This window comes from Prinia subflava, chromosome 15, assembly GCF_021018805.1.
Source record: "Prinia subflava isolate CZ2003 ecotype Zambia chromosome 15, Cam_Psub_1.2, whole genome shotgun sequence".
NCBI classification, from domain to species: Eukaryota; Metazoa; Chordata; class Aves; order Passeriformes; family Cisticolidae; genus Prinia; species Prinia subflava.
The window spans coordinates 2,043,248-2,058,698 of NC_086261.1; the positions used below are offsets into that span (position 1 = coordinate 2,043,248).

General features: G+C 47.0%; 1 protein-coding gene across 7 annotated transcripts in view; it reads left to right on the top strand.

The window, feature by feature from the left end:
* MEGF11 (multiple EGF like domains 11) overlaps positions 1-15,451 on the top strand; it is a 251,691-nt gene that overhangs the window by 156,231 nt on the left and 80,009 nt on the right. For all 7 annotated transcript variants that reach the window (XM_063413057.1, XM_063413059.1, XM_063413061.1 and 4 more), the window contains 4 exons: positions 670-916; positions 2,830-2,950; positions 8,015-8,151; positions 13,721-13,933. In XM_063413057.1, coding sequence (XP_063269127.1) covers positions 670-916; positions 2,830-2,950; positions 8,015-8,151; positions 13,721-13,933 — 718 coding nt within the window. The remainder of the gene's footprint in view (positions 1-669; positions 917-2,829; positions 2,951-8,014; positions 8,152-13,720; positions 13,934-15,451) is intronic.

A 15,451-nucleotide genomic window follows, 5' to 3' on the forward strand; every position in this document is an offset into this window, starting at 1 on the left:
CTGATCCTGGGTTTGGGGGAAGATGCTGATCCTGGGTTTGGGGGAAGATGCTGATCCTGGGTTTGGAGGGAAGATGCTGATCCTGGGTTTGGGGGCAGTGGATGCTGATCCTGGGTTTGGAGGAAGATGCTGATCCTGGGTTTGGGGGCAGATGCTGATCCTGGGTCTGGGGGAAGATGCTGATCCTGGGCTTGGGGGAAGATGCTGATCCTGAATCGGGGCAGCGGATGCTGAACCTGGGTCGGGGCAGTGGATGGTGATCCTGGGTTTGGAGGGAAGATGCTGAACCTGGGTCGGGGCAGTGGATGCTGATCCTGGGTCTGGGGGAAGATGCTGATCCTGAGTTTGGAGGGAAGATGCTGAACCTGGGTCGGGGCAGTGGATGCTGATCCTGGGTTTGGAGGGAAGATGCTGATCCTGGGTTTGGGGGAAGATGCTGATCCTGGGTTTGGAGGGAAGATGCTGATCCTGGGTTTGGAGGGAAGATGCTGCTCCTGGATCGGGGCAGCGATGCTGAAGCTGGGGCGGGGGCCGGGCAGATGTTAAAGCCGGCTCGGAGCGCAGTTTGGGAACGGGAGCTCCTTTGGAGGGCTGTGGCCGAGGCGCACACGGGGCTGCGGGGTGAGGCAGCCCCGCGTCCCCGCCAGGTAACTCCGTGTGTGTCCGCAGGCTGTGACAGCGAGCACTGGGGGCCGCACTGCAGCAACCGCTGCCAGTGCCAGAACGAAGCGCTCTGCAACCCCATCACGGGCGCCTGCGTGTGCGCCGACGGCTTCCGCGGCTGGCGCTGCGAGGAGCTCTGCGAGCCGGGCACCTACGGCAAGGGCTGCCACTTCCAGTGCCAGTGTCACCACGGCGCCACCTGCGACCACCAGACCGGCGAGTGCCACTGCGCGCCCGGATACACCGGCGTGTTGTAAGTGAACAGCAGCGCGCTGGGCGCCCTGGAACTGATCGGGCTCGGCCGCGTTTAATCGGCTGGATTTACACCCTGTTATTATACACTGGCCTTTGTAGAAATCAGGGAACGGGTTTCAGAGAGGATGAGCAAAGGGAACCCCTGTTCTTGCTGCTGGCTATACCCATGTCCCTGGAGGGAGCCTTCAAGAGAGCTGCAGAGGGACTTAGGACAAGGGTGTGTAGTGATGGAACAAGGGTTGGGTGGGATATGGGGCAGGAATTGTTCCCTGGGAGGGTGGCAGGCCCTGGCACAGGGTGCCCAGAGCAGCTGTGGCTGCCCCTGGATCCCTGGCGGTGTCCAAGGCCAGGTTGGATGGGGTCTGAAGCACCCTGGGATAGTGGAAGGTGTCCCTGCCCATGGCAGGGAGCTGGATCTGCCTTCAATGTCTCTTCCAACCCCAACCATTCTGAAGCTCTATGATTCCATGCTATTAAAATATAGTGCTAAAATAAGCTTTAAAATAATTTATGTTTTCCAGCTTGTGCAACTCTACCTGTTCCTAATTTCAGAATGTGAATACAATCCAAATTACAGTGGAGTTTTGATAAGCAGTTGGACTCTCTCCTCATTAGCAGTCCAGTGCAGCATCAAACGGGACTTTTCCATCCCCAATTTATTTGACTTTCAATCTAACTGAGAAAGCATTGCTGTTAACTATATCAGCTTAGTATCTAGGGGGTAAATTTTAAGCACAGAGAGCAGGGATTTAGCGGTGTGACTCCTATTAACTTTAACGAGAATCATGTAGCTAAATCCCCATCCACCACAAGGAAAGTTTACCAGTAGGATTCACAAAATCTGCATATTAATTTTAGGACAGCAAGCAATAGTTTCTTGTTTAAAATTGCCCACAGTGTAACATCAGTTCTCATTAGAGATCTTTCAGTAGTTTCAGAAGTAATTATGTTTTTCAGAATTATTTAAGGGGAAAAGAGAATTTAGTCACTGAATTTGGTTGGAGACCTATTGTAGGTGAGTTAATACTTTTGCAGTCTATTATTATTTGTTGACCTGCATGAAGGGGAAGGTAAAAAATAAGAACAGAGTTAACCCTCATAAATAAGAGATAGGCCCTGTGAATATTTTATTTCGTGCCTGGTTTCCTCCTAGACTTGTGACCTCAGTCATGGAAGCACTCACTGCTAAGGACTCTGCCTTCTCTGGGGAGTGCTCTCCTTGACATCAGCGTGTCAGTTCTCAGCAGGGCTAGCCCCTGATGCTGTAGGAACATCCTCATCAGAGGACAGTCAGTTAAGGGGACAATATCCTGTGGTTTCAGACCTCGATGCTGAAAGCTCTGATGTGCAGATGTAGGAGACATCGGGTTTTGCAGGGATTACCCTCACATTGCCCCCCACCAGCACTGAGAGAGACTCAATGAGCTTAAATAGCCTTTAAATGATGTTGAGTCCTTGCCAGTCCATTATACACTGCAAATGTTAACATTCAGTAGTGACTGGAGAAATTTCCAGCGTTTTAATCCCATCCTTTTATTCTGTTTGCAGCTTCTTTCATTGCCATGTCATATAATTCACATTGAAGGCTTCATCCTGCAACTCATATGTTCCTGGGCTATTTTAATGGTTATGGGCTGTCCTGTTGAGATGGGTGGGATTTGGTACATGCAGAAAGGTTACACACATGCATCAGCCTTACAGGGCTGGCACATAAACAACCATGGCACATAAACAACCCCAGCAGAAATAAAAGGAACCTCAGCTAATTGGCAGTGCCAGCTGAGCCTTACGGAGGTTTCATCATTTGCATGAGGACTCCCATGATGGCCTGTGTTGTGGGTTTTCCTCATTTACTGTTTCCTGTCAGTTCTTTCAATGATCTCTTTGTTTTCTGTTGTTCTCTCCCCGAAGCTGTGAGGAGCTGTGTCCCCCCGGCAGCCACGGAGCCCAGTGCGAGCTGCGCTGCCCGTGCCAGAACGGGGGCGTTTGTCACCACATCACTGGGGAGTGCTCCTGTCCTGCTGGATGGATGGTGGGTACTGCTCTGCCTCCCTCGGGCCTGGCTGTTCACTGTGCACTGGCTCAGCCAGGCTCTGACATCCCCACACTGGGATCACTGGGTGTTCGCTGGGTGTGCGCAGACAGGCCACCAGTTTGGGACTGCCACCTTCCCTGGAAGTGTCCCAAAAACGTGTGGGTGTGGCACCTAGGGATGGGGATTAGTGGTGGGCTTGGCAGTGCAGGGGGAATGGTTTGATTTGATGGTCTTGAAGGGCTTTTCCAGCCTGTGGCTCTGTGATTCTCTGAGTGGTGGGTGCCATCACAGAGTTTAAACACAGAGTTTGCCCCGAGACAAGAGAGCTGTCTGTGAGTTCCAGGGACTTGGAGTGTTCCCTACAGCCTCAGACAGTGCCCGCACACAGGACAGAAGGCTGAAAGCCCAGCTCAGCACTGTCAGAGGCACAAAGTGTCCTGTTCCCCTTCAGGGCAGAGGGAGAAGCCAGGGGAAGCTCAGGCAGGCACAGAGCTGAGCCCAGGGCTCAGAGGCCAGCTCGGTGTCGTGTCCTTGCTCAGGCACCACTGCCACCGATTGCCAGAGACCTGCTTGTGTCAGGGCTTGCACTGCAGAGACACAACTGCCCTAACCTTTAGGCCTTTGTGTCAGGAAAGCAAGGCCAAGCATTTTCAAAGCCCTCAGCTTTATCAATAATGTAATAATGAACTCTCTTGGGGCGTGCCAAGTCTCACAGGCCTTCATCCCATTTAGCTGTACTAAACTTCCTGGCATTTTTCCTGTATCTGACAATTAGCCTCTTGGCAAAGTCGCTGGATTTTAAAGCAGGCAAGTACTCTGAATTTTTATTTTTGCATGGAAGGCCCTGCAGATCATCACACAACTGTGACTTCTGATGGCGACCCTCTACCTGTTCAAACGTACAAAAGCTGAGGGAGAGGTTTATCTTCCTTTCCATTTGTACACCAACTGCTTTGAGTTCCAAAGTACCAGCTATGAGATGCTGCTGTACATCAGCAACGTGGGAGAACATTGCTGTCCATTAGTTTTGGTGGAAATATCTCTAACTGGAGAGCTGGAATCTCTCTAACACCACCCATCATGGCAAGGGTGGTGATGAGGTTATTCCATTTCAAATGACAAAGGCAAAACTTATCAGAAGTATGGATATGGCCCCTTGCCCTCACCTGGAATAAGTGGTGGCAAAGAAAAGGTTCTTTCCTTGAGTGCTGGAGCATTAGGAAAGCAATTCACATATTTTTTGAGGGCCTATCAGTCCATTCTGGCACTACCCCTTAAGAAGTGATCAATAAAGTGATTCACATAAAAATATTACTTTTTTTCGTCTCTCCTCCTGCCTGCCAAGACTTCTCAGGATCTGAGTTGTTTTGCTGTATTCTTCCTTACTTGTATTTCATCAGGAGTTTTCTCTTCTTTTTCAAAGTTAAAACATCACTAAACAAATAAGAATATCAGACTAGAACAGGAATTTTTAGATATCTTTTAGGATGCAGCACAGACCCTAAGAAGAACCAGAACCCTGCACAGCAACTCTGGTTGTATTCTGGTCCAGTCCTGCCCAATTCCTTACAGCCTGGAGTTTCTTTTATGCATTTTTAGGAGCCCGGGGAGACTTTTCTGAAAACTGTGTTGTTGGCTGCTCTGTCCCTGGAGGAACCCTAGAGTTAACAATTGATGTTTGAAACAAGCATAACTGAAAATTGAAGAGAGAGATCAAGTATTCTGCAGAAAGAAACTGAAATTATAAGTAAAAGCACTCAGCTTGTAAATGTTGAGATTTTAAGTATAAGGGGTCTCTCCAGGGTTTTAATGAAAAGCTGGTAATTCAGTGTACAGAGAGGGATAAAGAGTATGTTTTCATGCTATATTTTTAACTCTTGGTGGTTGGAATGGTTTGGGAAGTGAGACATGAGGGGGCTGTAAACGAGCAGGCGAGATGGGATTGCTAGACAGCGTTCGTTTTATTTCACACCACGGATTTCTGTGACACCAGGAATTTTACTTGCTGATTTTGAGGCTTGAGACTGCACACATATATTGAATATACCATCATTTTGGAAGGAGAGAATGCTCCCTAGATTTATACAAGTGCAAATCCACTTGGGCTTTATTGCTGCTGGGTGAGCTGCAACTTTTATCCTTTCCTAGGTTGGTTTATTAACAGGAGCTCAGCTCCCTTAGGGTTTGGTGGGATGGGGAAGGGGACGCAGTGACTTTTAAAGGAGGAAGTTCTGGGGTTCTGAGGTTCTTCCTTGGCTCTGCCATCTTCAAAGCCTGGTTCTTTTATGACTTGTACTTCCCTTCCTCCCACCAGTGCGGGATCTCCCAGCAGCACGAGTTCCATGCACGGTGTCCTGGGGGATTTTACTGCCCCATGGGCCCTTCACCAGGAGCATGGTGGCAACAGCCTCTATTGTTGAACAGTCAACAGAACGTGGCTCCCAGCACCCCACAGTGTTGGGCTTTTTCCACTTCTGTGCCTTTGTGGCTGTGCAGTTTAGTGGGTGGCTGCTTCAGGGCCTCATTAACAATTTACAGGTTTAATTCTATACATCTTTCTCATTTGCAATATTAAATTCTCCAAGCGCTCTCAGGAAGTGGGGAGAGAAGTTAATTTAGCATTTACAACGCTTCTCAGAAGCCCTTTTGAAGGACTAGCTCTGTATGCTCAGGAAAGCAGCAATATTTCCTGATGTGACAGAACATTTGTCACTGGCAACGCCCCCCGTTTGGCCCCAGACCCCCTTCCCAAGGCAGCGTGGTGCTGTGGTAATGCAGCACACTCTGCTCATCACTTCTCTCTTATTGATTCTGGGCATTGTGAAGCATCATTTGTATTTTTGTCTATTTTTCTTTCTGTTATGGATTTTAAACGTGGGGGTGTCTGAGAAAATGGAGCAGAAAAAAAAAATCTTTCCTGTCCTACAAAATACAGCAAACAATGTCAAAAGCAGAAGTTGATGAGATCAGGGCCTTAAAAAAGGTGCTGATGGGTGAACTTTGCTGATTAGATGTATAAGCAGCAGGAAATGTTGGTCTGACATTTGATCCTCTAGAGAGGGATGTTTTGAATTCCCTTAGTACATATTAATGCAAAAAGTACAGCTAAAGATTCTCTTGGCTCCGGGGGGATGCATCCCAGAGTATTGCTTTCTCATCATTTGTTGATAGAAATCCTGTTCCTTTTGAGACATGGAGGGAGAAAGTATTTATTATCAAGATAAATGGACACTTAGGTTTTCAGATATATAGTGGTGTGTATTACTCTAGTCCAGAGACACCAGTTTTTAACACTGTAATCTGAAAGTTCTTGAACTGAAGCCAACCTGTCTGTTTTACAGCCCTGGCTGGGAGAGGCTCACTGTGTCTGTTTTATGGTGACATTGAAGAGCAGCCTCTTCACTTTGGGGACGTTGATACAGCTAAACTCCCCAAGCCCCGAGGAGTGAAAGCAGCCATTATATTCCTGGGTTATATTTTGAATAAGTTGTGTCTGATACATGCTTTGTTCAAAACCCAGAGCCCCCGGGGCTTGGTTAGGGAGACAGAGACATTAAACCCAAATAATCCTGTGGCCAGACACTGTTTCTGTCTCACACTGGGCACTGTGGTGGCACTGGCAGCAGCACCACTTGCTGCAGATGCCAAACATTTTCCATTATAGGACCACAACTTCAGATCCCAGCACTGCCAGACTTGTTTTGGCTGAAGTTCCTCAGCTTGATGCCAGCCTCAGGCTTTATATTTGCTCACAGGGAGAAAAACATTCATACAACTTCTAAGAAAGTCTGGGGAAATCCCTTGTAAAGCCTTGATACTTGGCAGGGACATTATGGGATACCTGGGGGGAAACCACCTGAGTCTGGCAGGTGAATTCTCCCAAGACACAACCCCACAGGAGGGTTAGCATTCCCTGCCTTGGGGCTGAGCAGCTGGAGCAGGGATTAGCCAGGAGCTGCTTTGCTGGGGAGCAGTGCCAGGGGGCACAGCGGGGACAGTCTGGCCTTGCTTCACTCCCAGGGCTGGGCAAGCAGGCAGGGAAGGGAAGGAACATCTCAGAGATGAGTGCTCGGGTCTGGTGGAGGAGAGGATGAAAAGGGAGGCTGCAAGAGGGATTTGGAATGGACTGGAATAAAGAGGCAGGAAAGCAGAGGGCTGGGAGCACAAAATGGGATGTGGAGTTGAGGCAGGTCAGAGACTGAGATGTGGCTCCAAGGTTGGGGATAAGGAGCTGGGAGGATGCTGGATGCTGCTTCCTGTCGCTGTTTAGGGATTGGGCAGATATTCCAGTGCAAAATTCCTTCTTGTGGCCAGAAGGCTGCTGCAGTGCTGCTGTGGGGACTCACACGGCTCCTGTGCCATTGAGGGGGCCTTTCTGCAGCTGTCCTAATCCTCATTCCCATCCTGCCCCTTCATGGCTCTCCCAAAGCTCTGGCAGATCATTCAGTGCTGCTTTGAGAGATGGGCTGGGGCTGGGGAGAGCAGAGGGAGCAGAGTGGAGGATGTGCAGGGCACTGGAGGAATCTCCAGCCAACGTGTGGGGCTGGATGAATGAGACTGCCTGAAGAGGAGACATCATCAGACCACCCAAACCAGCACAGCTACACCCTCCAGTGCAACCTTTCCTACAATCCTCCCTTCCCAAACCTCTGTGCAGCGTGTGGCCAACAGCTTTTCAGACTCTCCATTTCACAAAAACCCCAGCAGCACACAAACAGCTCTGTAGGCTTCTCTGGTTCCTTTAACTTCTCCCACATCTTCGTGTGGCTGTTGAAGGGGCAGTGCAAGCCCAGCTGCAGTTTGTGGGGGAGATCCAAGCAAGAGAGTTATCCATGAGTGTGCAGTGGTGAGAAAAATCCCTCCTGGAGCCAGGCCAGGCAGGCATTTACTGCGGTAGTGGAGTTTTCAGACTGTCTTTAGCACATCTTATGCAGATAAAATATTGCCGCTACACTTACATCTAGTTTTAGCAAGAAGGACAATAAAATTCCAAGCTGCATAGAGAAATTTATTGCATTATGAGTGTTGACTGAAATATTGCTCTTTCTGCAACCTCACCAGGGGCTTGTGTGTGCACAGCCGTGTCCTCCTGGAACCTTTGGAATTAACTGCAGCCAGGACTGTCCGTGCCACAACGGAGGACACTGTGACCCCGTGACAGGAAAATGCCTGTGTACAGCTGGCTACATAGGAGACAGGTAAACATCAACCCCCAAAGCCTTTCATTTTAACCACGGACTGCCAATATTTATATCCCTTCCAGGACAATCTTCCTCCCTGAAAAATGGTGTTATGTTTCTATTGCTCCAATTAGGTTCATCCTTCTGAAGCACTTCAAGCAATATAAATGTGGCAATGTTATTACTTTTTATTGGCAATGCTCTCCATTTACAGGGGGTTTTAATATAACTTTTAAAATTTAATGGATTAAATTTAATTTAGATATTTACAGTGATAAATTTAATAGAGAGCATTACATGTTTACAAGATATGTAAATGAACTATCTTTATACAAATTAATATCCTCAAGAGTAAGCAATGCAGCAGTTTAATGTCTCCTTCATTCCTCTGTGCTGCTGTAGCACTGATCCATCTCAGCCACCAGCAAAAGGTGATAAATCCTCAAAATTTATAAACGAGAGCCTTCACCCATGAATCGATCAGAGCAGATGATAATATTGTTTTACCAAGGTGTCATGGATTCAGCAAAATGACTGCACAGCAAAGTCAATGAGGGATTGCAGCACGGGCTGCCTTCGCCTCCAGCTCATCCTGGCTAACCAAGGTTGGGAAGTGCAGGTAAAGCAGCTCTCAGGCCCCGGGGTTTGCAGACATGCACAGCTCACCAGTGGACGAGTGCTAAAGCACTCTCTCCTCTATGTTCCCTTTTTTAATAGCTTTATACTGACATATGCTACAATTATATTTTTATGCAACAAAGCTCATTGAAAAAAAGCTTCACTGAACAATCAGCAGGTCGTCGTAGCACAAACATCCAGCCCTCAGCCCTGTGGGAGGGTCAGAAGGCTGCTCCTTCCCCTTACACAGGAGCTTCCCTGTTTCCATTTTATGGACAGTTATAATTGGAGGGAGCTCTGGAGTTTATGTCAGGATTTGCATGGGGTTGAATATGGAGGAAAAACTAATTATTTCCAAGTAATTTAGAGGAGAAGACATCAGTGTGCCTCTCTCTTCCCCCTTCTCCATCTGGAGGCTGTTTCCAGACAGGTGGTACCATATAATTCCTGTTTCTCTCTTTGTGGAGACTCTTCCACGAAAGGAGGCAGCTGTGCAGCCTGGGCCTGTCGTGGTGACCACACCTGAACCCCAGCTGCTCCCAGTGCTGGCCGTGCTGGGGAGGGCTCACAGAGCCTCTCCTGCTCTCCTCACTCGGTTCCTGCACACCCTGATGGATTCCTGGCTGGGGGTGAATCAATCCAACCCAGTGCTGGAGCTTCGGGAGCTCCCAGCTGCAGCCTGCATCCCTGCTGGGGATGGGAAGAGGATTTTACTGCTGGCTGCCCTTGGAGAGGAGCTGGGGAAGGGTCTCAGGGAGAGACAGGGTAGAGGAGGCACCACAGGGGAGACATGGCAGGAGCTCAGGGGATTGTCCTTGAGCAAAGGGAGGGCAAACTCATGAGATCTGCACTTGGAGAACAGAGAGAGAGATTTGGACTCCAAAGAGAGCTGTAACCTGGGAAGGGAGACAGTAAAAAAACATAAAAAGGCAGAATCAATTGGGAGAAGTGGAAAAGAAGCGAGATAAGGTCACATCCTGGACCTGCATCCGAGCAAAACCCTCAGGAATGGCTCAGCTTCCCCATCCCAGAGCAGGGAAAAAAAGACACTGAGGGGAGAGGCAGGAGAGCAGAAATGCAGGTGTGTGAAAGGATGAATGAGAACAGGATTGAAAAGGTAAACAGGCAGTTAGGAAAGCTCTGCTGCAGCAGGGTAAAACTGGATTAACCTAGAAATTCCCACATTTCCAATGGGTTCCTGGAAAGTTAAAACATGGTCATCTCTCAGCCTTTAATCCCCCTTCCATAAGGGAAGGGAAACCTTAGGCCTGTTGTATCCAGCTGCAGTTCTGCTGCTTCCTTGGGCTGGGCAGCCGTGGTTTGTCGTGGCTGGACTGGTTTGTACTGGCTGGACTGGTTTGTCCTGGTTGGACTGGTTTGTTCTGAGCACACACCTGCCCTCCTCTGCCTGGGCCCCACTGATTTCAGTGAGGGATGAGGTCTTAAGGAGTCTGAGCAGCTTTCCTTGGGTTTGTGCTCACACCACAGGGACAGTGGGACACAGCAGGCAGCTCCAGTGCAGCTCAGGGTGTGTTTTACCCTCTGCATCTCCTGCAGCTGTTGCAGTGTCACAGCAAAAAGGAGAGCAGGAGAATCTGCTGCACAACAAAACCCTGCTTAACATTTTACAAGGTATTGAAAAAATCTTCTTAATAATGACAGATGCTGTGAATAACAGCAATAAAGACATAAATACATTTTACCTACTATCATCTTAAAATTGTCAATAAGTGCTATATAATGCTACAGTTCATCATCGTGTGCAGAAGATAATAACACAGAGTTAGATAAATATCTGTGGAGATGAAATGGTCATAAAGGTCTGTGTGAGTGTAATTGCCACACTTTTGTTCCCTACCTGTTTTCCAAGAGTGGCACTGCTGTAAATCTCTAGGAAATTGGCAGCACTGTTAATAACTGCAGGATGCTTTGTGCTCACTGAAATGACTGGATCTGTCATGGAAATGTGTGTTTTACAAACTGGAAAGGAATAATAGCACAGGCACAGTTAGAAGCTGAGAATGGAGTGTTTCAGAATTCAGTGGCTCACGGGGAAGGCGAACATGCTGGTTTAGCTTGGGTTTCCATACTGCCCTTAAATGGAAAGATTGAATCTTAACAGAATAAATCTCGCTTTTATTAGAACTGTACGGGCAGATTTACTCTCCCGTTGTTGTATTTGTATTTGTATCTCTTATCTCCAGGTTAGTGCATTTTGGATGGCTTTTCATATTTGTCTGTGCTACATAAACGTGACCACTGTTTCAAAACAAAGAGGACAGCTGAAAAAACTTTGCAGCATTATTCCTTAAAAAAAAGAAAATTGTGAGGGAAAATGTAGGAGCATGTACTAAGTTCATCTGTTAAGCAGGCTGTCTTCTGTTTAATATTTTGTGAAATTGCTTCCATTAATTCTACAGGTGACAGCCATATTATCCTATCCCAACCCAAATAATTATGGTACATATTAAAGTTCAGTGGATATTATAATACGAATCTCCCCAGACAGGCAGAAAGCAATGTAAATTAAACAAGAAACATAACTAGGGCTTAGCAGCTCATTTTGTAATTTAATTGAACAATGTATTTGGTTGTTAATGGTGCTATGGACACATTAGATTGATATGTTGCAAAGGAAAGATGTTTAAGTAGAAAGCTAATTCCTGCTGTGATTATTCTCATGTTCCAGAGGAGTCATTATTAGTATTCTTTGTATAAAATTCATTAGCGGTAGCTGCTTGATCTCCAAATAAATAAGTTGGTTAAATTGTTAGTAGAAAAAGGCTAATTATGTAAATGGATTAGGTCTTCAATATTTCATTTCCAGATGCTTTTCTCCCTGCTAGGTAATGCTTCATCTTCTATAAATATAGAATGATACAGTGCACTATTGACTAAGAATTCACCCCGTGGAGCTCAGAGCTCTCCTGCTCGCTCAGGGGCTGTGCAGCAGTGGGGACATGAGGAGCTGCATTGTTCCTCTTGCATTTCATTTGCTGCGAGTGTTCCTGCCCCACTGCTCCCATTCTTTGCTGGCTCTTTCCTTTGCAGCTGAACCCCTGAGAGCAGCAGGGCTCTCTCTCTCTCTCTGGTGCCTCTCCAGACTCTTTCCCTCTTTGTCCCAAACTCTCTCACTTTGGATCTCGGATCAACTCCTCAACTCGGATTTGCCACCAGCAGCTGCGTTGGTGCCTGCTGGAATTAAATCACCAGCCAGGCCCTTTGCTGTGTTCATTTATTTTTAGTAAAACGTGATAATCTGAAGCTGCAAGAGTAATGCCCTTCTTATATACTGCCTGTGTTCATTGCAATTTTGCCTGGCTTGCATCACACATTAATCTTTTATTACTGATCATTATATTAACTCTCACCTGCCAGCTGTGAAATGACCTGCAGAAAGACATTTAACAATTGCCTCCATCCACTGAGTTTACAGTATACACTTTAATCAATGCTCAGGCTTAAATTAATGCTGATAGGCAATTTCCAATGCCTGGCATCCATGTGATAAGGGAATTGGGCTTTTCTGGGCTTCTTTTTCTGTTTTTATTAACTGAAAAGGCCTATCTGTATTTCACGGTGGATCATGTAAACTGTGGTTCTGACTCATTGCAGAATTCTGAAACCACTGAATTATGTCAAGCACACAATCAGTTGCTTTCTTCAGGACCTTAGCTGAGCTTTTCCAGGGAGGAAATAATCTGAACTCTTAAATTGGTTGTGTAGGACAAGGAAACAGAGTTTTTGGCAGATCTCAGAACGCATCCAAGTAGGGAGATATTTTTAACAGCGCATGGAAGGTGCAATTTGAAACAATCTGTGTGAAGTGTTTGCAGGTTCCAATTTTATGTGCATCAAATATTAAAAATGTTGGCAATTTTTAAGAAGATTCTCCACTAAGGAGCATGAAAATGATTTTTATTGAGATTTTATACTACTGAACTACCCTGGAGTAGGAGAAGAAACGCAAATTTAAGCTTTTAGTTACTCCGAACACAGACAAAAGAAAAGAAAGGGGTTTCTTCTTGTTGGTATAAAACTGGTGCAATGACAGCAAAGAGGGCAAGTAAAACTAAAACATTGCTGGAGAACATTTTGCTCCATATTGCTAAATGTTTTCCCTTTTAACCCTGCTCATCACTGAGAGGGCCATATGCTTCCAAGGGAGGTGCACAGTCCTCCTGTGATAAAGAGAAATCAAACAGGTGAGGGGATTTCATACTAAAATATTTTATTGCCTATCAGTTTCTTACGATTGATGAACACAATTGCCAAGGCCCGGGGAAGAAGAATGCATTTTGTGAATGAGGGTAATATGAACTAATGCAAATTTAGCAGGATATAATTGGGCATGGATGAATGCAGTTTCTCCTAGCAGCAATTTGCATGCCCAAGATATCCCATTATTCGGTGATAGCATCGGTCCAGGATGTTACTGAAACAAATGAGCAGGGATTGCTCAGGAACCCAGGAGGTTCCTGTGTAGAAGCAATGTGCTGCTGTGTTGTGGTTTAGATTTGGGGGGTCCCCAGGGAGGGTTCCCCGGGAGCCCCCCGGGTCTCAGGTTTGTTGGTGTTTGCATGCAGGCAGGCAAGGAGGCCCCAGACGCTGCTGAGGTGCTGATGGGGTGAGGATTTATTTGGAGTTTGACCCCAGGAAGGGAGCATGGTCACTGAGGGAGAGGGCAAGGAGGGGGAGAGGGAAGGGGAGAGGATCAGAGCCTCTGGAGGCCTCCAGGGCAAAGAGGTTGAGCCCACTTCCCCCTGCACTCTTATCATGGGGATTGGAAATGGGCGCAGGTTGATCCTCAGGCCAGTGAGGTTACAGACACACCATCCTGCAGGGAGGTAACAGACTGGGGATAAACCATGCACCTTCCAGGGCTGAGCCAGAGCAAAGCATTTCCATAAAATGCAATTCCTCACTGCTGAGCTGTGGCCGTGCCTGGACCCGTGTCCCTGCCCGGCAGGTGTCAGGAGGAGTGTCCCATCGGCACCTACGGCGTGCAGTGCGCGCACGCCTGCGACTGCCGGAACGGCGCCACGTGCTACCACATCAACGGCGCCTGCATCTGTGAGCCCGGCTTCAGAGGCACCCACTGCCAGGAGAGGATGTGTCCCGAGGGCTTCTACGGCCTCAAATGCAACAGGAGGTGCCCTTGCAACATCACCAACACCCTCAGGTATGTACAGCACGTCACATTCTACCGCAGGGCCTGGTCCAGTAAAAGCAGGGGGAAGAATTCAGTTAACTACACCTGCTGTCCTTGTCTCTGTAGCTTTAAGTACAAACACAGAGCGTTTTAAATCCTTTCTTTTGTAGTTTTAAGTACAAACACAGAGAGTTTCTGTGGTTTGCCAGATTTTGATTTAAATGACCTCAGGTCTGGAACCATAAGCCTCAGTCCAGCCAGATACTAAGCATGGATCTGTTAACAGTTCTGGTAACACCTGAAGCAGCCTGACAGCTTTATCCTGTAAATCTTGTAGGCATAAGAACCACCAGATGATGCTCATATGTGTGGATAATAACCCACTGAGGTTTAAAAAATAGACACATATTTACTCCAATCCATCACTTTTCCTCTTTTTTTATGACATGGGTTTGCTTGTTAGATCTATAGACAGCAAGGGGACTTTCAACAGGAAACCTAATTTGCTTCAGCCGATGTCTCGTGGCAAATTACCTTGTTGGAAACACTTGAGGCAGATGTATAAATAGACTGAAATCAATATCCCTGAGTCAGTCTGTGGAACTGTAACACGGCTGACATTGTCAAAATAGACTCCTCACATGAGCCTGGTTTTGCTCTTCATTCTCTTTGTGTATGAGGAAAATATTCAGGAAAATAAATACCAGGGAATTATACCTACAATGGAATGAGCCTCGCTTAAAAGGTCAGGGTTTGATGTTTTATTCCCTTTTTTGCTTTTCTAAAAGATCTGATTCTTGAGGATCTCTTTACTATGAGACAGAGCCACAAACAGACTTGAGCACTTTGAATTTACTTTCCCATTGCAGGCTTGAATAAGTTTTCCAAATGTTGAAAAGAAGGAAGAATTGAAGACTCTTTCCTATTATCCTCTTTGCCACCCTAAGTAACTCATTGCTTTGTTTGCTGACTGCTGGAATTGCTGTTTGGTGAATCCTCCCTCCCTGCCTTGCAGAAAAGGGAGCCTGGACAGGCAGCCCCCCTGAGCTGCCTGGGGTTCTGGAGCCACATTTCCTCCCCTGCACAGTGCTGAGCCCTCAGCTCCCACTGCATCCCTCCTTTTTCTGCCACTCCTGCTCAGCAGGCAGAGCCAATTTAGGGCTGTGTAGGCTTCAGGGGGAGGGGGAGATAATTGATGCCCTGGCCAAAATGCCCTTGATACAGACATTCTTCAATTTGGAACCAGACAGGTGGGGACCTGACTGTCCTGCTGATGCTGACAAACCCACCTTGCCATCTTGCTGCTGCTGAAATACAAACACAATTATGTATGCAAGAAATGGCACCTCATTTGTGTGCACACACAGACACACGCACACAAACACTTCAGGCAAATCTGTCTGTGCACTTGAGATAGACCCTATTTGTCTCAGTCTTGGAAATAAACAGGTGATTTTCCTTGTGAATTCAGCTGTGAGTGGTGAGGCTTTGCTTAGCTGAAAGTCAGAGCTCACAATGGATTATTTAAAAACTTGTAATTGTTGTGAT